This window comes from Sebastes umbrosus, chromosome 18, assembly GCF_015220745.1.
Source record: "Sebastes umbrosus isolate fSebUmb1 chromosome 18, fSebUmb1.pri, whole genome shotgun sequence".
Classification (NCBI taxonomy): Eukaryota; Metazoa; Chordata; class Actinopteri; order Perciformes; family Sebastidae; genus Sebastes; species Sebastes umbrosus.
The window spans coordinates 3,292,056-3,314,436 of NC_051286.1; the positions used below are offsets into that span (position 1 = coordinate 3,292,056).

Consider the following 22,381-nt stretch of genomic DNA (forward strand, 5'->3'; position numbering starts at 1 on the left):
AGAAAGAAAAATTGAAAGAAAGAAAGAAAGAAAAATTTAGCAAAAAAAAATTGAAAGAAAGAAACAAATTGAAAGAGAAAGAAATTTGAAACAAAGAAATGAAGGAAAGGAAGTCTGCAGGAGAACCAGGTCTGCAGGAGGACCAGGTCTGCAGGGGGACCAGGTCTGCAGGAGGACCAGGTCTGCAGGAGGACCAGGTCTGCAGGAGGACCATGTCTGCAGGAGGACCAGGTCTGCAGGGGGACCAGGTCTGCAGGGGGACCAGGTCTGCAGGTGTTTTGGAATGGATGAGGTCTGAGCTGCAGCAGATCTCATCCACTCTCATTAAAATGCTGTTTTATTTCCTCTTCCTCTCCGCTGCGGCTCATTAACTGTTTCTGAGGAACACGAGTCCTATTAGGAGGAAGTAAAGATGTAAAGGTGCTGGACTGGACTCCTGGAGAAGCTGGATGGATCAGAGATGAAGGAGAATCAAGCTGGACTCTGATCAGATCACAGAGTCCAGATCGTTTCATTCAGACTTTAAAGCCGAACTACAGACGTGGAGTTATTAACAGCTGCAGATGGCAGCAGCAGGAGGGAGGAGATGGAAGAGGACTCATCTTAAAGACCTACGAGAGACTTCAGCTATTTGAGAGTCCAACAGGAGAAGACACTTTAGTCCTGACTGAAGGTCCAAACAAACCGTGACGGGCGGAACCGAACCAGGAGGTTAACTGTGTGATGAGGCCGCGTGGTCGAGACTCTGCAGGTTAATCACTTCACTGAGCCGACGGCAGCAGATCTGGCAACACGATCGACTCTGACAGCCGAGCGTCTGATCTGCAGCCAGCAGCAGAGTGTGAGTCCAAACACAGATAACCACGTCTGTAAACACATTACATAATGTCAGCAGACAGACAGGCTGAAGTCCTGCTAGCGCCCCCCAGAGGCTGCAGAGACAATCACAGCCTGATAAATGACCCACAAACTGACCAGAGCAGCTGACGTCAAAACCACCAGAGAGACACGCTGAGTAAAAACAAACCGTAGAAAACGAGTTGAATAAAGAAAAGAAGAAACTGTTTCTGCAGCGTCGTCATCTTCATCAATCAGCTCCTTCATCCAGACGACCCCGTGACCCCTCCCTCACTCGCCCACAGAAGGTTCCCACAACCTGGCGCCCGGCTGATGTACCAAACATGAGATTCATGAGATTCCAGCAGCCGATCTGGGCTCTGATCTGCTGCAGTGCATTCTGGGTAACAACATCATGACATCTTACCTTCCCCATCCCCGGCGTGTCCTTGACCTTTGACCCGGCCCGGAGGAGGCATGGTGGGACGGCGGGCGGGGAGAGCTGTAGGGCCCCGCTGAAGCCCCCCGTGTACAGCAGCGGCCCTGGGTCCTCAGAGGGCGAGGTGGCGGTGCCCGGCTGGGACTTCTTCCTGCGGGACAGACTGAGCTTCTGAGCCGCCCTGAAGACAAAAACAACCACAAAGAGTCACAAACCGGTTTCTATAGTTCTGATGTGTTTACGTGGTTACATCATCATCATCGTTACATCATCTTAGTTACATCATCATCGTCACATCATCATCGTCACATCATCATCTCTGAGCGTCTCTGAGCAGCAGAAACTCTTTAATGTGAAAGATGAACCTTCAGTTCAAAGTTAATAAACACATCATGTCTCTGGGACGGACCAAAACAACCCGTCCTATACCACCACACCACCACACTACCAAACCACCACACCACCATACCACCATACACTAACACTAACACTGACTATAAACTAGTTCTTTATTAGTTCTTTATCAGTTCTTTATTTGTTCATATAATAAAATACAACAAAAGAGAAGAGATAAACAATAACTTAAATAAATGCCCAGCTGGGTTGAAAAGAGAATAAATAACATGTACAAGGAGGAGCAAGAAAAAGAAGAGGAGGAGGAGAGAGAGAAGGAAGAAGAGGAAGAAAAAGAGGAGGAGGAGGTAGAAAATGAGGATAAGGAGGACGGGGAAGAAGAGGAAGAGGATGAGGAGGAGGAGAAGGAAGAAGAGGAGGAGGAGGAGTGTTGGATCAATAGTGGGGGTCGAGGAGGCTCAAACTCAGATCTGACATCATTAGAGAAGAAGAGACTCCTCTTCCTCCTCCTCTTCTCCTCCTCCTCCCCTTCCTCCTCCTCCTCTCCTCTTCGTCCTCCTCTTCCTCTTCTCCTCTTCGTCCTCCTCTTCCTCTTCTCCTCCTCCTCTTCCTCTTCTCTTCCTCCTCCAATCAGAGGACAGAGTGTAATTACAGCTTCCATGAAGGACAGGAGGGTTCAACCTCTGGGAATACACACTGTGTGTGTGTGTGTGTGTGTGTGTGTGTCTGTGTGTGTGTGTGTGTGTGTGTGTAGATGTGTGTTTATCAGTGTAACATTCATCACTAACAAACTGCAGCGCTGCAAGGTGACTCTGTGTATATATATATATGTGAACATAAATGTGTGTGTGAGTGTGTGTGTGTGTGCGTGTGTGTGTGTGTGAGTGTGTGTGTGTGAGTGTGTGTGTGTTGGTAAAGTGCTGACATTTACACTTCATTTATGGCAGCTGGGAGTGTTGATTTAAGCTTTCTGCCTTTAATTTCATCTCTTCTTCTTCTATGGTTCATTATTACATCACACTGTTAGACTATAATAAATAAATAATACATAACTGATGCATCTGACCACTAAAACAGGACGTAACTATAACAACCATTGCAAAGGTTAAAGGGTGACTTTAACGTCAACATCATCTGTTTCCTGTTTCAACACAATCAGCTCCATCCAGAACTGGTCTGAGTCCGAACCTCAACCCCGTCCAACACCAGCCGGACCTGATCACCAACATCTGGCTGAAACCAGACAAACTCATCTTCACATTCTTCTAATTTACAACAAGTTTAATCAGTTTAGAGAGAAATATAATGAAGGAAACAGTTCTAAGAACAAGAGACATAAAGCTTTCATGAAGACGTTGGAGGACGTAGTTTGTTGCTGTTAAATCATGTTGCATCATACAGAGAAGAGTTTCTAATATTATATCATCCCATTAATATAAATAAAAGTAGAGTAAATAATAGAAACAGCTCAAACTGCATCGTCCACAACGATCCTGCAGGTGAATCAACACTAACTGAACATTATAAGGAAGGATAATAAGAAGGATTTAATACAGAGCTGCTTGATTAGCTGTTATTATTCTAGTTTAATTATAATAACTTAATAATAATACATGTGGGCGGCATCAAATCTCTCATATTGAGCTGTTTAAACTTCAACAGCTGCTGTAATTCACATTTTATCTTCTACACCGAACGTCCAGCGCAAGTTAAGAGTCTTCAACACAAATCAATTCATATTGAGTCACTTATTAGTGAAAAATTATCCTTAAGTTTCACGTGAGGCAGCGAGACTCGGAGGGTTAATGGTATATTTAACAGCCTCGGCCAGAAAGAGACCTCAGAGACGGATGAAAAGGGCAGAGACTTCCTGTTCAAGCGTCTGAAAGAGCAGAATTTGTGTTATTTTACAAGCTATCGTTAAAGTTAACACTCCCTCTGCTCCGGGAATGAACTCACTTTACGGTTAAACCCGCCGTCTGGACTAAACCTGGGTTTATTTATGTACTTTCAACACCCTTAGAGCTTGTTTGAAACCCTGAAATTAATCATATAACTGTCGAGAGAGACGTTAAAGACAATCAGATTCAGAGGAGGAAACGGTGATACTCACAGTTCCTTCCAGTCCATTATCTGCTCAAAGTTCTTCGCCTTGAAGAGGAACCAAACTCGTCCTCATTCACCATCATGAAGAACCAGATTTAATCCAACAAGAAGGAGGAATCAATAAATACCATCGAGGCTGATGAACGTCGTGTTCGATAGTGAAACATGGCAACGAGTAAACCAGCATGTGAGCCCAGAAAAGATTCAGAAAATGTGAGTTTTCAGGACAAAGTGAGTCAGAGCTGAAGTGATATCCAGTAGATATAAAGCCTCAGAGGTTTACGAAGACCAGTTGTTCCATCCAAAATCCAAACCAACGTAGTATCCAAAGGTGTCCGATCAGAATCCGTCAATATCCGATGGAGAATTAGTCGTTCCAGGACAGATTGGGATGGTTTCTTTTAGTCCAAACAACTTCTTCCATCTGACGTATCCTGTTATCATAAGCATTCCCGACAAAGTTTTTCCTGGTTCGTCAATCAAATCTGCTTCTACCTCCGCCAACAAACATCCAAGTGTGTCTTTAAAGTATCCGTATACTGTCCATCCATCCAGTGAGGAAGTCAAAGTGTCCGATGGTGTCAATTTTCTCTTAAAAATATCAGTAAAATGTCCTCCCATCCATCAATAACTAATAGGTTATCATCTGTAAAGGGACGTCTGGGTGAATCGAGTCGTTATTTGGTGGTTTTTAAACATTTTTCTCAGTTCATCAATAAAAACTACTTGTATCACTTAAACTTTGACGTATCGGTAAATTATTTGTTTGTGCAGCTGTGTCGTGTTTTCAGCGTCATTCTCACCAAATTTGGGAGATTTAAAAGACACAAGTCCAACAGTCCAAATTTATTCTTAAAATATCCGTCAACTGTCCATCGTTCTGTATAATGGGAGTTTTCCAAGACTTTGCTCTCTTTGCCAATCAAATCTACTTCTACCTCAGCCAACAAACAGCCAAGTGTATCTTTAAAGTATCCGCAAACTGTCCATCCATCCAGTGAGGAAGTCAAAGTGATAAGAGTTGTTCTCACCAAACTCCTCTGGAAATTTGGTAGTTTTTAGATTTTTTCTTATTCATCAATAAAAACTACTCGTATCACTTAAACGTTGACGTATCTGTAAATTACTTGTTTGTGCAGCTGTGTCCTCTTTTCAGCTTCATTTACACCAAATCCCTGAGAGAATTTGGGAGATTTAAAAGACTAAAATATAAGTCCAACAGTCCAAATTCATTCTTAAAATATCTGTAAACTGTCCATCTTTCTGTACTATGGGAGATTTCCAAGATTTTGCTTGTTTAATCAATCAAATCTATTTGTATGTCTGCCAACAAACATCCAAGTTACCTCCCATCTATCAATAACTAATAGATTATCATCTGTAACGTGACGTCTGGCTGATTCGACTCATTGTCACCAAAGTCCTCAAGAAAATGTCTTTGTTCATCAATAAAAACTACTCGTATCACTTAAACTTTGACGTAACTGTAAATTATTTGTTTGTGCAGACTCAAATATAAATCACAACAGTCCAAATGTATTCCTAAAATATCTGTAAACTGTCCATCTTTCTGTACTATATGGGAGTTTTCCAAGATTTTCCTCGTTTTGTCGATCAAATCTATTTGTATGTCTGCCAACAAACGTCCAATGGTATCAATTTATCCTTAATCGATCAGTAAACTCTACATCCGTCCACCAGTAACCTCTGTAATCCGTACTAAAGTGATGTCTGGGATAGTAAAGTCATTCCCAACCAAAGTCCTGAAGGAATTTGGGAGTTTTGAAAGACTCAAATATAAGTCCAACAGTCCAAATTTATTCTTAAAATCTACTTCTACTTCTGCCAACAAACGTCCAACGGTGTGAATTTATCCTTTAGAGATCAGTAAACTCTCTGTAATCCGTACTAAAGTCATGTCTGGGAGATTCCCAACCAAAGTCCTGAAGGAATTTGGGAGTTTTCAAAGATTCTTCTTTGTTCGTCAATTAAAATGACTCGTAGACTTAGTAAACAAATGGTTTGTCCAGCTCAAAGTAATTCTTGGCAAGTACCTTAAGGAATGTGGAAGTTTTCCAAGATTTCTCTTAAATCAAAAAAACGTCCAACAGTCCAAATTTATCCTTAAAATATCCTTTCATCATCTGTCAAAGTGCCGTCTCAGCGATTAGAGTCCTTCCCACCAAACTCCTCAGGGAATGTGTTCATAATATTCCAACAGGTCTCAGTCACTTCATCCTTCACACATGAGTGAACTCTCCATCCATCTGTCCATCCGTGTCCTCGTGTTTCATTATCTGACATGAAGTCTGCTGGATCAGAGTCGGTCCCATCCACCGGAAGTTTTCAGGGAAAAACGTTGAAAAGTGTGAAAGTCCTGCAGAGATTTGTGGAGGTTTCGCTCAGTTTGTCATCCAACTGCATCCTTGCACCAAACCTCTACCTGTGAACCTCAAATTTAAGTCTCTCCATCTGTTCTTGCAGCTCCTCTTCACCTCCATCGTTATCCTTCACTTTCCTCCTCTCTTTCTTCTCTCTGCTACATTTTCTTCTTTTTCATCCTCTCCATCCGTTATTCCTCCATCCTGTTTTTCACTTCTTCTCCTCTCCCACCTCTCCTGTTTTTCTTCTATCTTTACTTTTATATTTTCCTCTATCCGTCCCTGTTCTTTATCGTTCCTTTAAATTGACCTCCTTTTGTCCCTTTCTTTAATTCACCTCTCTTTTTCTCTCTCCTCCTCTCCTCTCCCTCTCTCTTCTCTCCTGTAGCTCCTCAGTCTGTTCCTGCAGTATCGCAATGCTTTTCCTCTCCACCCCTCCCTCCTTCCTCCTCCTCCTCCTCCTCCTCCTCTAACTCAGAGAGAGAGAGAGAGAGGGGGATGAAGGGGAGCAGCAGCAGAGGAGGAGGAATAAAGGATTAAAATCAAGAGGTAGAAATAAACGGGTGGATGAAGAGCGGGTGGATTCCTGCCTCTCACTGATGTTGTTGCTGGGAAACAGTGGCGATGCTCCAGCCTTCCTCCCCTCCATCCATCCGTCCGTCCATCCGTCTGCCTCGCTCACCTCTCCTCCCCCCTCCTCCCCTTCTCTCTCTTCACAGCCCCCGCCTCCTCGCCGTATCGACACACAGCAGCCGTGAAACACACACACACACACACACACACACACACTTGACATGCTACATGAATACTTCATGAGATGACAGACACCCCCACCGCCGGACTTCAAACACACTCAGCATGTGTGTGTGTGTGTTGATATAAAACAACAGATTTGCTCGTGAACAACGAGGTGATTGAGAACAAACTGAAGAATATTAATTAACAATGAAGATGTAACCTTAGTTACTGTTAAATGTTACATTTTGGGGATATTTTAATGACCGAAGTTGTAATTTATGTTGCTTATTAAGCAGAAGTTTTATTATTATATAATTATTTCATTATCACATATAATATCATCATACAATCAGTAATTGTAGCTCCTACCTGCCTTCCCCATTATTTGCCACTATGAGCCATTATTTGGCATCATGTTTATTTGCCATTAATTACCATTATTAGTCATTATTTGCCATTACGAGCCATTGCTAGCCATTATTTGGCATTAATTACCCTTATTTGCCATCATTTGCCATTACTAGTCATTATTTGTCCTAACTAGCCATTATGAGCCATTACTAGCTACTATCAGCCATAGTTGGTCATTATGAGTCATTATTTGACCTTAATTTGCATTACTTGCCATTACTTGTCATTATTTGCCATAACTAGCCATTATTTACCTTTACTATGTACTATTAGCCATAACTTGCCATTATGAGCCATTATTTTCAATATTTGCCATTACTAGCTACTATTAGTCATACTTAACCATTATTTGCCATAACTAGCCATTATTAGCCATAACTAGCCATTACGAGCCAGTATTAGCAATAACTAGCCATTATGAGCCATTACTAGTCATTATTTGCCATTACCAGCCTTTATTTGACATAACTAGACATTATTTGCCAAGACTAGCCATTATTCGCTACTATTTGCCATAACTAGCCATTATGAACCATTACTATTCATTATTTGCCATTACTAGCCATTATTTGCCATAACTAGCCATTATGAGCCATTATTAGCCATAATTAGCCATTACTAGCCATTATTTGCCATAACCAGCCATTATGAGCCATTACTAGTCATTATTTGCCATAACTAGCCATTATGAGCCATTACTAGCTACTATCAGCCATAACTAGTCATTATGAGTCATTATTTGCCATTAACTTACATTATTTGCATTACTAACCATCATGAGCCTTTATTAGCCATAACTATCCATTAAGAGCAATTACGAGCCATTATTTGCCATTACTAGCCATAACAAGACATAACTAGCCATAACTAGCCATTATGAGCAATTACGATCCATTATTTGCCATTACTAGCCATAACAAGCCATTACTAGCCATAACTTGAATCATCTCCGTGATGCTAGCATGGAAAACATTGAGCTTCACTTTTCCTCATTTCCCAAATCACTGACAAAGTCTTAAAACACCCAAACATCGGAGACACAAGATTTCATGACCAGATTCAGACTCTGGATCAGCCAGCAGAAACACGAGGCAGGTTTAGGGTTAAAAAAAGCAAATCAATAAATCAGTATGATTGGACAGATGATGAGTGATCAGAGGAGCAGATCAATGCTGCAAAGAAAAAACTCTATTATATCTGCAGAGAGAGAGCCAGAATCTATCAGTGAGGATCCACAGATCCATATCCAGTCCGGTCCGGATCAATACTCTGAACCAGACACCGATCGATACGAGGTGAGCAGCCTGAGGGAATGTGTCAGAGTCAGAGAGGTGATGATCAGCTGCACTAAACTGACTCCAGAACAGTTCATCTTTTACTTATGAACACATTACATTCATATTATATTATTATAATATTAGATACATATATTAGTATTAGGGCCATTGTTGGCATAATGCAACGTATTGCGTTTTTTTTGTTGCTATTTTGAAATACATGTTTTAATGCCAGAATTGATGTATTTGCTTCTTTGAGTCTATGCAGAGGTAGAAGGAAGTTACCACTTTTATTGTTGTAGTCTGAGTAACGTGACGTCATATCCGTTTCAAAAGCCAAAACAACACCGCAGAAGGCCGAAACCATAATAAATTAAAAAGAAAATACCACTTATATGTGAGGATATGTCATGTATAATAAATATTTGCCGGACAATGACTAAGATATATTTGACTCAGGACATCTCAATTTTCATTTCATCATTCATCAATTCATCAATTTCATCATTTTTACTATATCAATTTAGATATTTTTCAAAGTAAAAGTCCCTAGAAGTGTTTGATTCAACTTTTCCCCCATGGTCTAGACCGGGGGTCAGCAACCTGCGGCTCTTTAGCTCCTCTCCAGCGGCTCCCCGTGGATTTATAAAAAAATTGTGGAAATGAATAACTGTTTTTTTGTTTACATTTTCATTTTTATTTATCATTATTGTATGTCTATGGTACGACGGTACGACGGTACGACGGTACAACGGTACGACGGTACGACGGCACGACGGTACGACGGAGTATTAGGGTCACATTGAGGAAAAAAAATTAATCTGAGATTTCGAGAATAAAGTCATAATATTACGAGAAAAAAGTCGTAGTATCATGAGAATAAAGTCATAATATTAGTATATGTATAGTAGTAGTAGTTTTACGTGTTATTTTTTTTTTCTCGTAAAGTTGTGACTTTGTTCTCGAAATCTCAGTTTTATTTTCCGCTCAGTGTGGCCCCGTACCTCACTGCAAATGTTTTGCGGCTCAAGATGGATTTTTTTATTTTTATTTTTTGCCTAAAATGGCTCTTTTGATAGTAAAGGTTGCTGACCCCTGGTCTAGTGTTTAAAAAGTTAGTAAAAATCACAATAAATCGTAATATCGAATTGCAATATTCTAGAATCGCAATACTTACATAATACATATCAAATCGGCACCCAAGTATCGTGATAGTATCGAATCGTGAGATGGGTAAAGAAAGGCAAGAAAACCTGCTACTTCTCTCAGTTAACTTCCCGTGTCTCCGTTTAAAGACAGATCTTTAAATCGGTTTCATATTGGACGGTTTCCCTAACGTGAACCTAACCCCATGCCGTCATCTCCGCTTTATATTAAACTCCAGCTCTGACTGGTGTCTCCTGGACTTCAGACCCTGCATGGTTAATCAGCCTCCTCTGTGTTTCCAGGTCACATTTTGGTGCATTGCTGCAGATCTGGAGCTCATTCAGAAACCACAGACAGCGACGCAGTGAACCCGTTTCACATTTAGCAGAGACGCTCTCCAGTCCGGGACGTCGATACAAAAAGCTCGGGCCCAAAGCCAGAAATCCACTTTGGGGAACCGGACCCTTGTCTGGATTTAATACTCGGTTCAGTTTTGGTGTTTTTACTGGTGAGAGAACTATCAGAGCAACAAGAAGCTGCTGTTAATACATATACTTCATGTCTGCTGACCTCTGACCTCCATCACAAACACACAGAGAGGTCTCGCTCCATCCTCTGAATTATGGACCACTTCTTCTTCTTCATGTTTGTGATGGAGCATGAAGCAGAATGAGGGATGAGCTTGGTTGTGGGGAGTCTCTGTTTCATGTTTCATTCAACTTTAATGTCTCCATGTTAGAGGAAGGCCACTCCGTCCTCCTCTTCGTCCTCCGCTTCGTCCTCTGTGCTCTCTGTAGCATGAACAGCATGAAGCAGCTAATGCATACCATATCAGATGGAGGTGGGGGGGGGGGGTTGTCAGTGATAATTACAACTGAGCCCCCCCCCCCCCTCCATACTGACGAGCTCTGACATGTTTTCGTGTCACATGGCGTCAGGCTGCTTCACTATAAATGAATTTTGGCGCCTGCTGTTTAGCAGCGTGGAGGGCGGGGGGGGCGTGGGGATCCATCAGGACCTGGCGTTGAAGTGATCGACCCCCCAGTGAGGCTCCATGTCTGGGTTGGGGGGTGGGGGGTCCACTATTTATCATCACACTCCTGACACACATTCAGACTCATGATGGACCGTTTAAAGAACTGCAGCAGAACCAGAGATATCCTCTGGTGCCTACATTACCCACAATGCAACTCGACCACCATGGTTATTTTTTTGCCGTCGACATCTTGGTTTTTGGCCGTAGCCATCTTGTTTTTTTGCCGTCGCCATCTTGTTTTTTTGCCGTCGCCATCTTGGTTTTTGGCCGTCGCCATCTTGGTTTTTGGCCGACGCCATCTTGGATTTTGTCCGGCGCCATCTTGGTTTTTGGTCGTCGCCATCTTGGATTTTGGCTTTCGCCATCTTGGATTTTGGCCGTCACCATCTTGTTTTTTGGCCGACGCCATCTTGGTTTTTGGCCGTAGCCATCTTGTTTTTTTGCCGTCGCCATCTTGTTTTTTTGCCGTCGCCATCTTGGTTTTTGGCCGTCGCCATCTTGGTTTTTGGCCGACGCCATCTTGGATTTTGTCCGGCGCCATCTTGGTTTTTGGTCGTCGCCATCTTGGATTTTGGCTTTCGCCATCTTGGTTTTTGGCCGTCGCCATCTTGGATTTTCGTTGTCACCATCTTGTTTTTTTGGCAACCAGAAGTAACACGAGAGGGTGGAGCTAAGTACAACCGAATGCTGAATAAGACATTTTTAGGCGACCAAAATGTCAAATTAACTTCAATTAACAGAAAACACGCTGTGAAAGGGTTAAAGTTGTAAGACGAAAACACGGACAACTCTCAGACCGGACAACGCCGTGGTAGCAACCTGTCAATCACAAGATAGCCCCGCCCTAAAGCATCCCCTGCTTTATGGTCTATCTGACTCTAAATGGGACCATAATTTACTAAATGAACATCATGCTGTATTGAAGAAGACTTGAAACTAGAGATTGAGACCATAAACTCATGTTTACAATGTTTACTGAGGTAATAAATCAAGTGAGAAGTAGGCTCATTTTCTCATAGACTTCTATACAACCAGACTTCTTTTAGCAACCAGAGGAGTCGCCCCCTGCTGGCTGTTAGAAAGAATGCAGGTTTAAGATACTTCAGCATTGGCTTCACTTTTCAGACCCGGAGGTTGATAACTGGACGTCACAGCAGCTTCCTCTGGAGACACTAAAGACTTTATACAACTTCATAAACACCTCGAGACACACTGAGGTGGAAAAATTCAACTTGTGTGTATGTTAGTGTGTGTTTGTGTGTGTGTTATAGTGCATATGTGTTAGTGTGCCCTCTGCAGGGAGCTGCAGGCTCATCGAGCCTTCAAAAGATCTCCAGATAAAAGTGACTCTCTGCTGCCTCCCCTCAACCCTCGCCACCCTCTGACAGATGCATGCTGAGAAGTCTTTGAAGCGAATGCTGGGTAATACAGACCCCGAGACTCGTCTGAAGGGCTTCAGCTGAGCTCAGGTGTTTGTCTGCAGGAGTCTAAAAACATGTCATCGTTTAATTACGGAGACACTGCTGCGCTCTATCAGTTTATTCTCCGTATATAAAGTACTTAAGTAGCACCATGGGCCTCCTACAGGTGCTCTGTCACTGACTTCACCTGTTGTTATTATGCTATAGAATTCTTTTTGCCGCTTTACCTCGCCGTCAGGCAGCCCTTTCTGACGGGGAACTGAAGCCGTTATATTGCTCTCTTCAAAGCCACCAGACTCCATCCACAAAAACAGTAAGAACACAGGAGTTGCTGGTCTACCGCTGCATCAATCGGTTCGTTTGTTTGTGTGACTTTCTGATCCAAACTAACGTGGCGTCCATAGCAGTACGTTGCTCAGCTTCCTATCTGCTTCTCCAAACTGTGAGCACGCCGACATGCTGATGTTATTCAGCCTCCTGAACCCTGAAACCCTCTGACAGCTCCAACCACTCCAACGGGGTAAAAATAGTAAATCTGCCAATTAGATTCTGCACGGAGAGAAGAGTCTGAACCGTGTTCTCACAACTGACTGTGGATCAGACGGTGGGATGAATTTGATATGAAACGTTACTGAAGCCTTGAGGGGGAATCCAGTCTGTTTCACTGCAGGAAATATTATTCTCTTTTTAAATGTTTTACTGGTTCCTTCACAGTAAAAGCACCAAACTTTCCACAAGCAGAAAGAGATATGATGCTTGAAATATATATGTTTCTTTCATTATATTCTTCATTTTACACACATTCACATGTTTTTTACGGCCAGTCGGCTTGAAGAGGTGAGGCTGCACATCCAGTAGCTGGTTTTCTGTTCATTTTCCTTTTTATTTTATTAGATTTTATTCAATGTACTTTTATTAGCTGGATCTTTAAAAGGTTATGAAAGGTGCTGTATTAATAAAGTTGTATTATTATCATAAAGACACGAGGATCAATGTTATAGGTTAAAGGGTTAATGCGTGCTGCGTTCACTGACCTGATGAAGAAGGCGGCTGCGGCCGACGCCGGTTGGCTGGTTTGGGTGGCAACGCTCTGAGCTGCTGGTTTGACGTCCTGAGTCCAAGTCTTCAAGGTCACATGACCTCCATCTGACGTCAGACCCTGACGGAGGAGACACAAACGTTGTGATCAATACTTTTTATTGATTATTAAACCTTCATGATGGGAAACATTCCCATTTCAAATAAAGACATATGTATAGAAATACTACAGGTTTATGTCCTGACCACCATTATTTACACTACAATACCCATGAGCCTCAGCTGCCGTTGCTATGGAGACGAAGCCAGTCAGGAGGCGTGAATTCATCCCAAACCGATCCAGAATCAGAAACTTTAAATTAATTGAAGTAAAATCAGTTTTCCCCTCAATGTGCAGCTCTGTGATTGGTTATTTGTTGGTAAAATGCACGCTGGGAATCGTAGTCATAGTTTTCATGTCCACAGGCTTCTTGTAGTTTTGGCTTTTTGATATTTTCTAACACCGTTGTTGATCATTTACATAATTTCTTCACTGACGTCCTGTTGCTTTGTTAAAAACGGATTACCGTCCCAGAGGAGGACAACATGGCCGCCCTGCTGCTGGACGAGGAGGTCATTAACTAATTAGCTGTGGTCATTAGCCGACTCGCTGGCATCCAAACTTCCCTTTCTGCTCAATCACAGTAATGTGGCTGCTCAGTGTTTCCGGCTCACTGTGGCTAATGGCTAATCCTGCTGGGCAGCGCTAACGACCAGAGAGCCCGGAGGTTCCTCTGCTGGTTCTAATTCACTACTTAATTAACTCACAGTTCATTTACAATATTTTATAACAGTACACCTAAATCATTACGTCTTACAAGCCGTTATGTGTTTTTATGAAGCGTTTAAAGGGATAGTTGTGGTGTTTCTCAGTGCGGTTGTATATTAATATAATATTTCCACCGCTTTACCTCGCTGTCAGACAGACCTCTCTGACGGGGACCTGAAGCCGTTATATCGCTGTCTTCAAAGCCACCAGACTCCATTAACAAAAACAGTAATTTCCCATATACATATACATACATATATATATACATATATATATATATGTATCTGTGTATGTGAATACAACGCTGTCCATGCAGTTTGTCCCTCCCTGCTCACCGTAGTCAGCTGGTGTTCAGGTGTGTAGCAGGAGACCCTCCAGACTCCCTCCAGGTGGTGCTGTGCTTTCAGTGGGAGGGGCGTGACTGTGGCCAGCCCCTTGGCTCCGCCCCCAGCCAGGTAGGTGCTCTGAACTCCGCCCCAGCCCAACGGAGCCCCGCCCCCACGCGGCTCCTCGTACGACCACCTCTGCTGCTTCAGCGGCAGCTCGTCCGAGACCGGCCGGGTGGAGGCGGTTGGTGGCGGCGGTGGTACACCGGGGACGGCGGGGCGAGGGGTCATCTCCCTGCTGATGCCCAGAGCACGACGCAGAGCGAGGCGCCTCAGCTGGTGGAAGGAGGCGCCGCAGACGTCACAGCGGGCGTCGACAGAAGCATGGCGGCCGCAGCGAGGATACTGGAGGCGCTGGAGCTTATCGAAGAGGAAGGAGGCGTAGGCCAGGTCCTGGAGGGGGTAGAGAGAGAACTGATGGTCATTCTCTCCATATAGTGTTGTCTGTAAATAATAGTTGGAGACGACAGTCTGGTGCTGCTTCAACGTTAATGTATGACTGTATTACTGCAGCAGCCTCACACTCAAGCTAAAGTTAGTCATGCTAGTCACTGTCACCACCATCATTTAGCCATTTAGAACACTGACAGTGAATATTCACGTATCGTATGAGCCTCAGATGTCAGTATGAAAGCCTCAGTTAACCCGCTACACAACGGCTTTTCATCATTTTCTCTCCTGTGACAGCGAGTTTCTTTCCTCCAAAAGGGAGCGCAACCACGGCGATGACGCCATGCAAAGTCAAAGTGACTAAGGATACTAGCGAGTCACGTGACAAATGACTAACGATATTAACAACTCACGTGACTCATGACAAACAAATCAGAGATCAGTGTTTTGGGATTTATTGTTGGTGCAACCAACTACACAGCAACTCTTCAGCATAGCGTTGTTACTATTAGCGGTTTGTTTAAAGTAGAAGTTTGGAGACATGTTTCAACTTGTTTCTTCCGTTTGCTCTGTTACCGTCTATGAAGGACACGGGATTGGTTTCCCCCAAAAGGGGGCGTGGTCACGAGAGCCCATTCTGGATGTTGGACTTCAGGAATCATCTCACATCTCACACACATCAGTTGTTTCAGATTTTATGATCCACCAGCTGCTCATTCTAACTTCTGCTGTTCATCACAAAGAGACGGAGATCTGCAGCAGACGACCACCATCCACCAGCTGCTCTCACACACAGAGAGGACACAGAGGCCGCCAGCAGATTTACAGTCCGCTTCTTGACCTCCTGTTGACGCCTTCACCGTCACATAACTTCACACACAGACGCTGTGACGGGCTGCAGCCAATCAGAAGGCTGCACCTACACTAGGGCGGGGGGTTAAAGCCTGCTGTCACAGTCTCTCTGTCTTGGACGCCACTCTGCAGCTCCACTCACAACTTTTACAGCTTCTGTGTTTGACCTTTGACCTCTTTGTCCTGCAGAGCAGCTGGCAGGAGGTCAAACACTCTGATGTTCAGGAGTAAAGCAATAATTAGTCTGAATCATTTTTAATATTAAATCATATAAACTGGCGTTAGTTCACAGTCAGAATCAGTGAAACGCGTCATTAATGTAGAAAACAAACACACCAGTATAAAACCAGTTGGTTCTGATGTGGAGCAACAGGACGTCTTGTTTTAAAGACGTCCGGTTCAGAAGGAAGCACAACAACAACTTTAATGTTTTAATGTGTATTTGTTCTGAAAGATAAAATAACAACGGCTGGTTCTGATGTTTGTTGTGTTAATGCTCATTAACTGTTAAACAGACTGGAAACCAAACACAAGGAATAAAGAGTACAACACTGGAGATTATATTTATATATATATATATATATATAGTTTTATATAGATCTTAGTGAAAGAGAAAAGTCTGACCTGAAGTCCCAACAGCTGAGAAGTCCTGAAGCTACTCCAACACTCACCGTCTGACCAGCCGTCTGCTACTTCTTGTCTTATAAATCTCTTTTATATTCAGCGAAGGCGTCACAGCGATACAACCTCTTCAGACTGAACTGAGGTCAGCTCAAACACACGGCTGCACTCATCCAATAAAAACTCTTCATCTCTAGTTTTTAGTTTCAGCAGGATAAACATCAACAAGTCACAATCTCAAATCGACCATCTTTCCTTCACTTTAACCAGGTAAAGGAGCTCAAATTAACCAAAACCTTAAGACTATGGAGGACCAAAGCTGCCAAAATAATAAATAAATAAATAAGTTATTCGGTAAATAAATAAATATGCCATTAAATGAACCAAAAATAATATTAAAAATAAATGTAGCCAATAATTAATTAATAAAATGTGACATAAATTGATATTTTTGTTTTAATTTGCTTATTTATTTATTTATTATTATATTATATTACCGGCGGTCCAACTCGCGCGAGTACAGTGAGGCGAAAACCTGGTTTATTATAACCTTTATATTTAAACCAGATACACATACTATTAGCATGATAGACTCACTCAGACGGAACTACAATATGAATATAAGATATAAATATCATTAACCTGGCTGCTAACAGGCTCATTTTGCTTCACCGTGGCTTTAATTTTCCCGTTACAGTCGTAAAGTTGACTGAATGTTCCAGAAGCAGCAGATTTCATTTCTAATTGGTGGACGTCTTCACAGCGGCGAGTGTTTGTCTTCATGACTAACATGAAGGAAGTGATCTTTCAGCTCCTCTGGGCTTCGTTCATACAAACTCTAACAAGCTCTGAAACAAACTAACATCTTATTCTACTGGGACGATTTTCACTCTGCACGGAGAAAATTGATTTTTCCACTCGATTCATTGCACTCTCATTAATCCCCTCTCTGGATATGAGGGAGTGTTGAATGCTAATTACTCTTTTAAAGTGTGTTTGATGTTGCTCAAGGTAAAAGCCGAACTCTCCCTCAGCTCTAATTATCTCATTAATCATGAGGGCTGCTGGGAAAACGCCTGTTTGTTGAGTTTTATTGTATTAGACGTGAGAACCTGCAGTCAGCAGAACGTGAGAACCTGCAGTCAGCAGCACCGAGAGCACGTTGAACCAGAACATCTGTCTGTTTACTAAAGAAGAACAGTTATTGTAATCCTCCTGGAGTTGATGTTGTAAACTGGAACAGTTCAGCGTTCCTGAACAGGTTTAGATCAGTTCATTTAATTATACTGACTTTTAAAAGTCGCCTCATGTAAATGTAAAAGAAAATCTTATTCCATTGTTTACCGTTCACAGCTGACCTGAACTCTCCGAACAAACAGAAGATAGAAACGAGGACGTTTGTCGCCTTTTCAATGATGAGTATCTGAAAAGTTCTGGCCCCGTTTCCTGATAAAGATCCTTCTTAGACGTTATGGTTGTTTTTCTGTTGTTATTCAGATGCAACTCAGCTCTACAAAACTTTGAGTCAACTGAAAGAACAAATGCCGCCACCGACCACCATCGGCCACCATCGGCCACCACCGGTCACCATCGTCCACCATCGGCCACCACCGGCCACCATCGGTCACCATCGGCCACCATAGACCACCACTGGCTGGCACCGGCCACCATCAGCCGCCATCGGCCACCACCGGCTACCATCGGCCACCATCAGCCATCGCCCTGCGGCCACCACAGACCACCACCGGCTGCCATCGGCCACCATAGAACACCACCGGCCACCACCGGCCGCCATCTGCCACCACCGGCTACCATCGGCCACCATCAGCCATCGCCCTGCGGCCACCATAGACCACCACCGGCTACCATCGGCCACCATAGAACACCACCGGCCACCACCGGCCGCCATCGGCCACCACCGGCTACCATCGGCCACCATCAGCCATCATCGGCCATTGGCCTGCGGCCACCACCAACCACCACCGGCCATCGCCCGCCATCGGCCACCAGGCACCAGCCATCATCGGCCATCGGCCACCACCAACCACCATCAGCCATCATCGGCCATCGGCCATCGGCCACCAGCCACCACCTCGCTGCTAACAACAGACTGAGAAGAAATCAATACAAATATTAAAAAGAGTAAAAACCTCCAGATCTGTGACCTGAAGTCAGAATGTGTCAAATATAAAGTTTAAAATGATCTCAAGCTGCTGCTGTACTTTAATTAAATAACTCCAGTAGGGACAGGAAACTTTAGTTCTTCATTCAGGACAATGATGAACACACACACACACACACACACACACACACACGCACGCACGCACACACACACACACACACACACACTGACCTTCCAGTCCTCGTTGTTAATTAAAACTAGCTGACAGATTAATAATCAGAGGATGTGACACATGACTGAGTTCATAACAGAGAGACGAGGAATGAAAAGAGACAACACTCAGAGGATTAAAGGGTCCGAGGCTTCAGTCAGTGTTGACTTCATCTCTGAACGTTAAACTGCAGCTGTGAGTCAAAACAAACACAACATGAAAACTAAACATGTAGACAGTGAACAGACAGTAAGTGCCTGTCTGACAGTAGACTCGTCCATGTCTGTGATCGGTCTGCAAACAGCGCCCCGTTCATGTGAACGCGCTCATATCCAGATAGAGAAACCCTGGGTTGATTTACAGAGTTGATAACCAGCGTCGTAGGACCGCTTAGTGGGATCTCGTTTGCAGGGTTAGTGAAGCCAGATAACGAGAAGGTAACCTGGGTATGTTGAACTGGCTTCGTAGTTCAGGCCTCTTGAGTCCAACCGGACCACACACACTTTGTCTCTGATGTTAGTGTGAGGGAGAGACAGAGTGACATGTAAAGAGAGAGAGGCAGTGAAGTCACATCATCGGACAAATCAGAGAGCCTCGTTCTCCAGAGATATACATAGAGGGAGAGAGAGTTAACGCCATGGAAAGTGAAGCTCTCTCGCCCCATCAGAGCTGCTCTCATGTTCACACTCTGATATATAAAATCCTGACACACGAGCTCAACATCAAACTAACTTCTCTGCACACGAATGAACCAGAGACCTCCACGCTTCAGCGACTCTGAGGAAACACTGCAACAGGACAGGAAGTGGAGATTCATGCAGCACTGTTCTGAGTACGCACAGAGCACAAATATATATATTATATATATATATATATATATATATATATATATGTCATATCACACATCATATAAGTAATACAAAAACTCGATTCACTTCAAACAGAAATGTTAACAGCGGAAACAGCAGAATAACAATGCCAAACAACTAAACAACAAAACTACGTTGACATCCGCAGTTACCATAAGCAGCCTCTCTCACTTTTTATTACACGCCTTTGTTGAATACTCGATTCTGATTGGTCAATCACGGCATCTGTTATTTCTTTATAGCAGACCGTTGCAATGTATAACAGACAGTTGCTAAGTATAACAGACCTTTGCAATGTATAACAGACCGTTGCTATGTATAACAGACCGTTGCAATGTATAACAGACCGTTGCTTTCTATTACAGACCATTGCAATGTATAACAGACTGTTGCTATGTATAACAGACCGTTGCTGTGTATAACAGACCTTTGCAATGTATAACAGACCGTTGCTCTGTATAACAGACCGTTTCTAAGTATAACAGACCGTTGCTATGTATAGCAGACCGTTGCTATGTATAACAGACCGTTGCCATGTATAACAGACCGTTGCTAACCTTCATCGCCGCGGTGTCGGTCAGAGCAGCAGCTTGTCTGTTGAGCTGTGACGCCATGATGTGGCAGCGCTGACACAGTCTCTGCAGCTCCTCCTCCTGCTCTTCCTTCTCCTCTTCCTCCGGCTCGCCATAGCTGCTCAGTTCGCCGGCCGACAGCGAGCCTTCGGGGTTCGGCCGCAACGCACAGCTTCTGGCGTCCTCGTCATCCTCTCCGGCAGAGCGAAGACGCTTCCTGCGACACGTTGAGCCCAGAGGAAGAAGAGCCTCGCCCTCCACCAGCTGCAGAGGAAACTCACCTGTTCAAACCTGCACACCTTCTTTACTGTTACACACTTTAGATCGTCTCCTTGTTTACTTTGTTGACCTTTTGACCTCATTCACATCAGCTGATCAGCTCATGCAGGCGGGAAGAGTTTTATCGACAAAATGAAATTACAAAAGCGTACTGGCCTGAGGATCCACAGGTGAACAAGAATGGGAGCAGGCAGGGAACAGGTACAGAGTAAGGGATCAGGATCAGGATCAGGTTCAGGATCAGGATCAGGATCAGGATCAGGATCAGGATCAGGATCAGGTGGCTGCAAAGTGAGGCACAAAGCAATATTGACAATCTGGCTGGGGATGAGCCAGTATTTTCAAAATAAGAGCACAGACATGCAGGTCAAAGAACATAGAAGCAAAGAGATGAAACTCTGGTGTTATTTTTTTGACAACAGTCGCTGCCGCCATTTTTGGACTGAAAACATTTATTATATTTATAATATTTGTATTGTTCAACACAGGCCTTGTCAGTAGAGACATTAAATATGACAATAGAGTAGAAATAATTTAGTTTTACTTTTGTACGGCACTTTGTAGGCGGACGTTTTACTGGCGTCCGGTAGTCGCGTTCAGTCCAAAATGGCGGAAGCATAGCTCTGCCAGTGACGTTGCAATGGAACGAGCAATTGGCTCTCACTTCTTATCAATATACGTTCTTAGTGCAGGTTTCACATTTATGGAAAAATACAGAAAAAAAAGGGAAAAGCAAATTCCATCAAAAGCCACTGAAATGTCAGATTTTCCTTCCAGTGCTTCTTTAACTTTACTGTGGTTCTTTAATGAGCGTTTTAATTTGAAAGTCAGGAGCTGACGTCCTGTTTCTAGGACTGTTTGAAGCCGTAACGTGAACATAATAAACTGTGTGATACTCACTGTGTATCTCCTGTAGTCCGGTCTTTGAGCCCGAGCCGTGTCCCAGTACTGTGAGTACATCTCTCAGTTTATTAAACTCTCTTTAAGCAACACTCTGTGAGTCTCCAGAGACTTTCCTTCATCCGAGAGGCAGCTTCAGTCGCCGACTGATGAAATCTCTGCTCTCAATACAGCAGAGCTGAGTGTGTGTGTGTGTGTGTGTGTGTGTGTGTTGAATGAAGTCGTTGAAGCGTGAACGTTCAGACTGCAGGACGGTGAAGTGAAGGCTGAGATGAGATCCTGAGTTACATCACTGCTGAGTCACATGAGTAATTATCGAGTATTAACGAGACTAATGGAACAAGATGAAGAGCAGTGGCACATTTAATTTAGTCAACTTCAGTACGGATTCAACTATCTCCATCTGATGTAGCGGGCTCAGTTCTAAAGCTAGAGTTAAGATACTTGTATCATATCAACCATTTTCAAAGGGGTCCCTTGACCTCTGACCTCCAGATGTGAATGTAAATGGGTTCTATGGGTACCCACGAGTCTCCCCTTTACAGACATGACCACTTTATGATAATCACATGCAGTTTGGGGCAAGTCATAGTCAAGTCAGCACACTGACACACTGACAGCTGTTGTTGCCTGTTGGGCTGCAGTTTGCCATGTTATGATTTGAGCATATTGTTTTATGCTAATTGCAGTACCTGTGAGGGTTTCTGGACAATATCTGTCATTGTTTTGTGTTGTTTATTGACTTTCAATAATCAATACATACATACATTTGCATAAAGTAGCATATTTTTCCACTCACATGTTGATAAGAGTATTAAATACTTGATAAATCTCCCTTTAAGGTACATTTTGAACAGATACAAAATGTGTGATTTATTTGATTAATCGCGATTAAATGTTTTAATCGATTAACAGCTCTGGTTTTTTACACATGTTCAGCTTTCAGGGGATCATACCCATGTTTCTAAAATATGAAATAAACAATTAGAGCTGTTACTAGTTGCAGTTGCATTAGTTCACAGAAGAAATTAAGGAGCCGGAAGCACCATTCTGATGAACGTGACTGGCCTTCAAAATAGAAGCACCATTCTGATGAACAGGATGGGCCTTCAAAATAAAAGCGCCGTTCTGATTAACGTGATGGGCCTTCAAAATAAAAGCGCCGTTCTGATGAACGTGATGGGCCA

At 43.3% G+C, this 22,381-nt stretch overlaps 1 protein-coding gene across 2 annotated transcripts in view; it reads right to left on the minus strand.

The window, feature by feature from the left end:
- Positions 1–20,762, minus strand: part of kif26aa (kinesin family member 26Aa) — a 40,399-nt gene extending 19,637 nt beyond the window's left edge. Inside the window, exons 1-4 of one of the 2 annotated variants that reach the window (XM_037749893.1) lie at positions 20,001–20,762; positions 14,328–14,771; positions 13,181–13,305; positions 1,265–1,457 (exon numbers count right to left, since the gene is read on the minus strand). In XM_037749893.1, the coding sequence (XP_037605821.1) occupies positions 1,265–1,457; positions 13,181–13,305; positions 14,328–14,771; positions 20,001–20,057 (819 nt within the window). In that variant the 5' untranslated portion in view covers positions 20,058–20,762. Of the gene's footprint in view, positions 1–1,264; positions 1,458–3,743; positions 6,784–13,180; positions 13,306–14,327; positions 14,772–20,000 lie in introns of those variants that run through there. The other variant, XM_037749894.1, reaches the window with a different exon arrangement.
- Between the last annotated feature and the right edge of the window lie 1,619 nt (positions 20,763–22,381).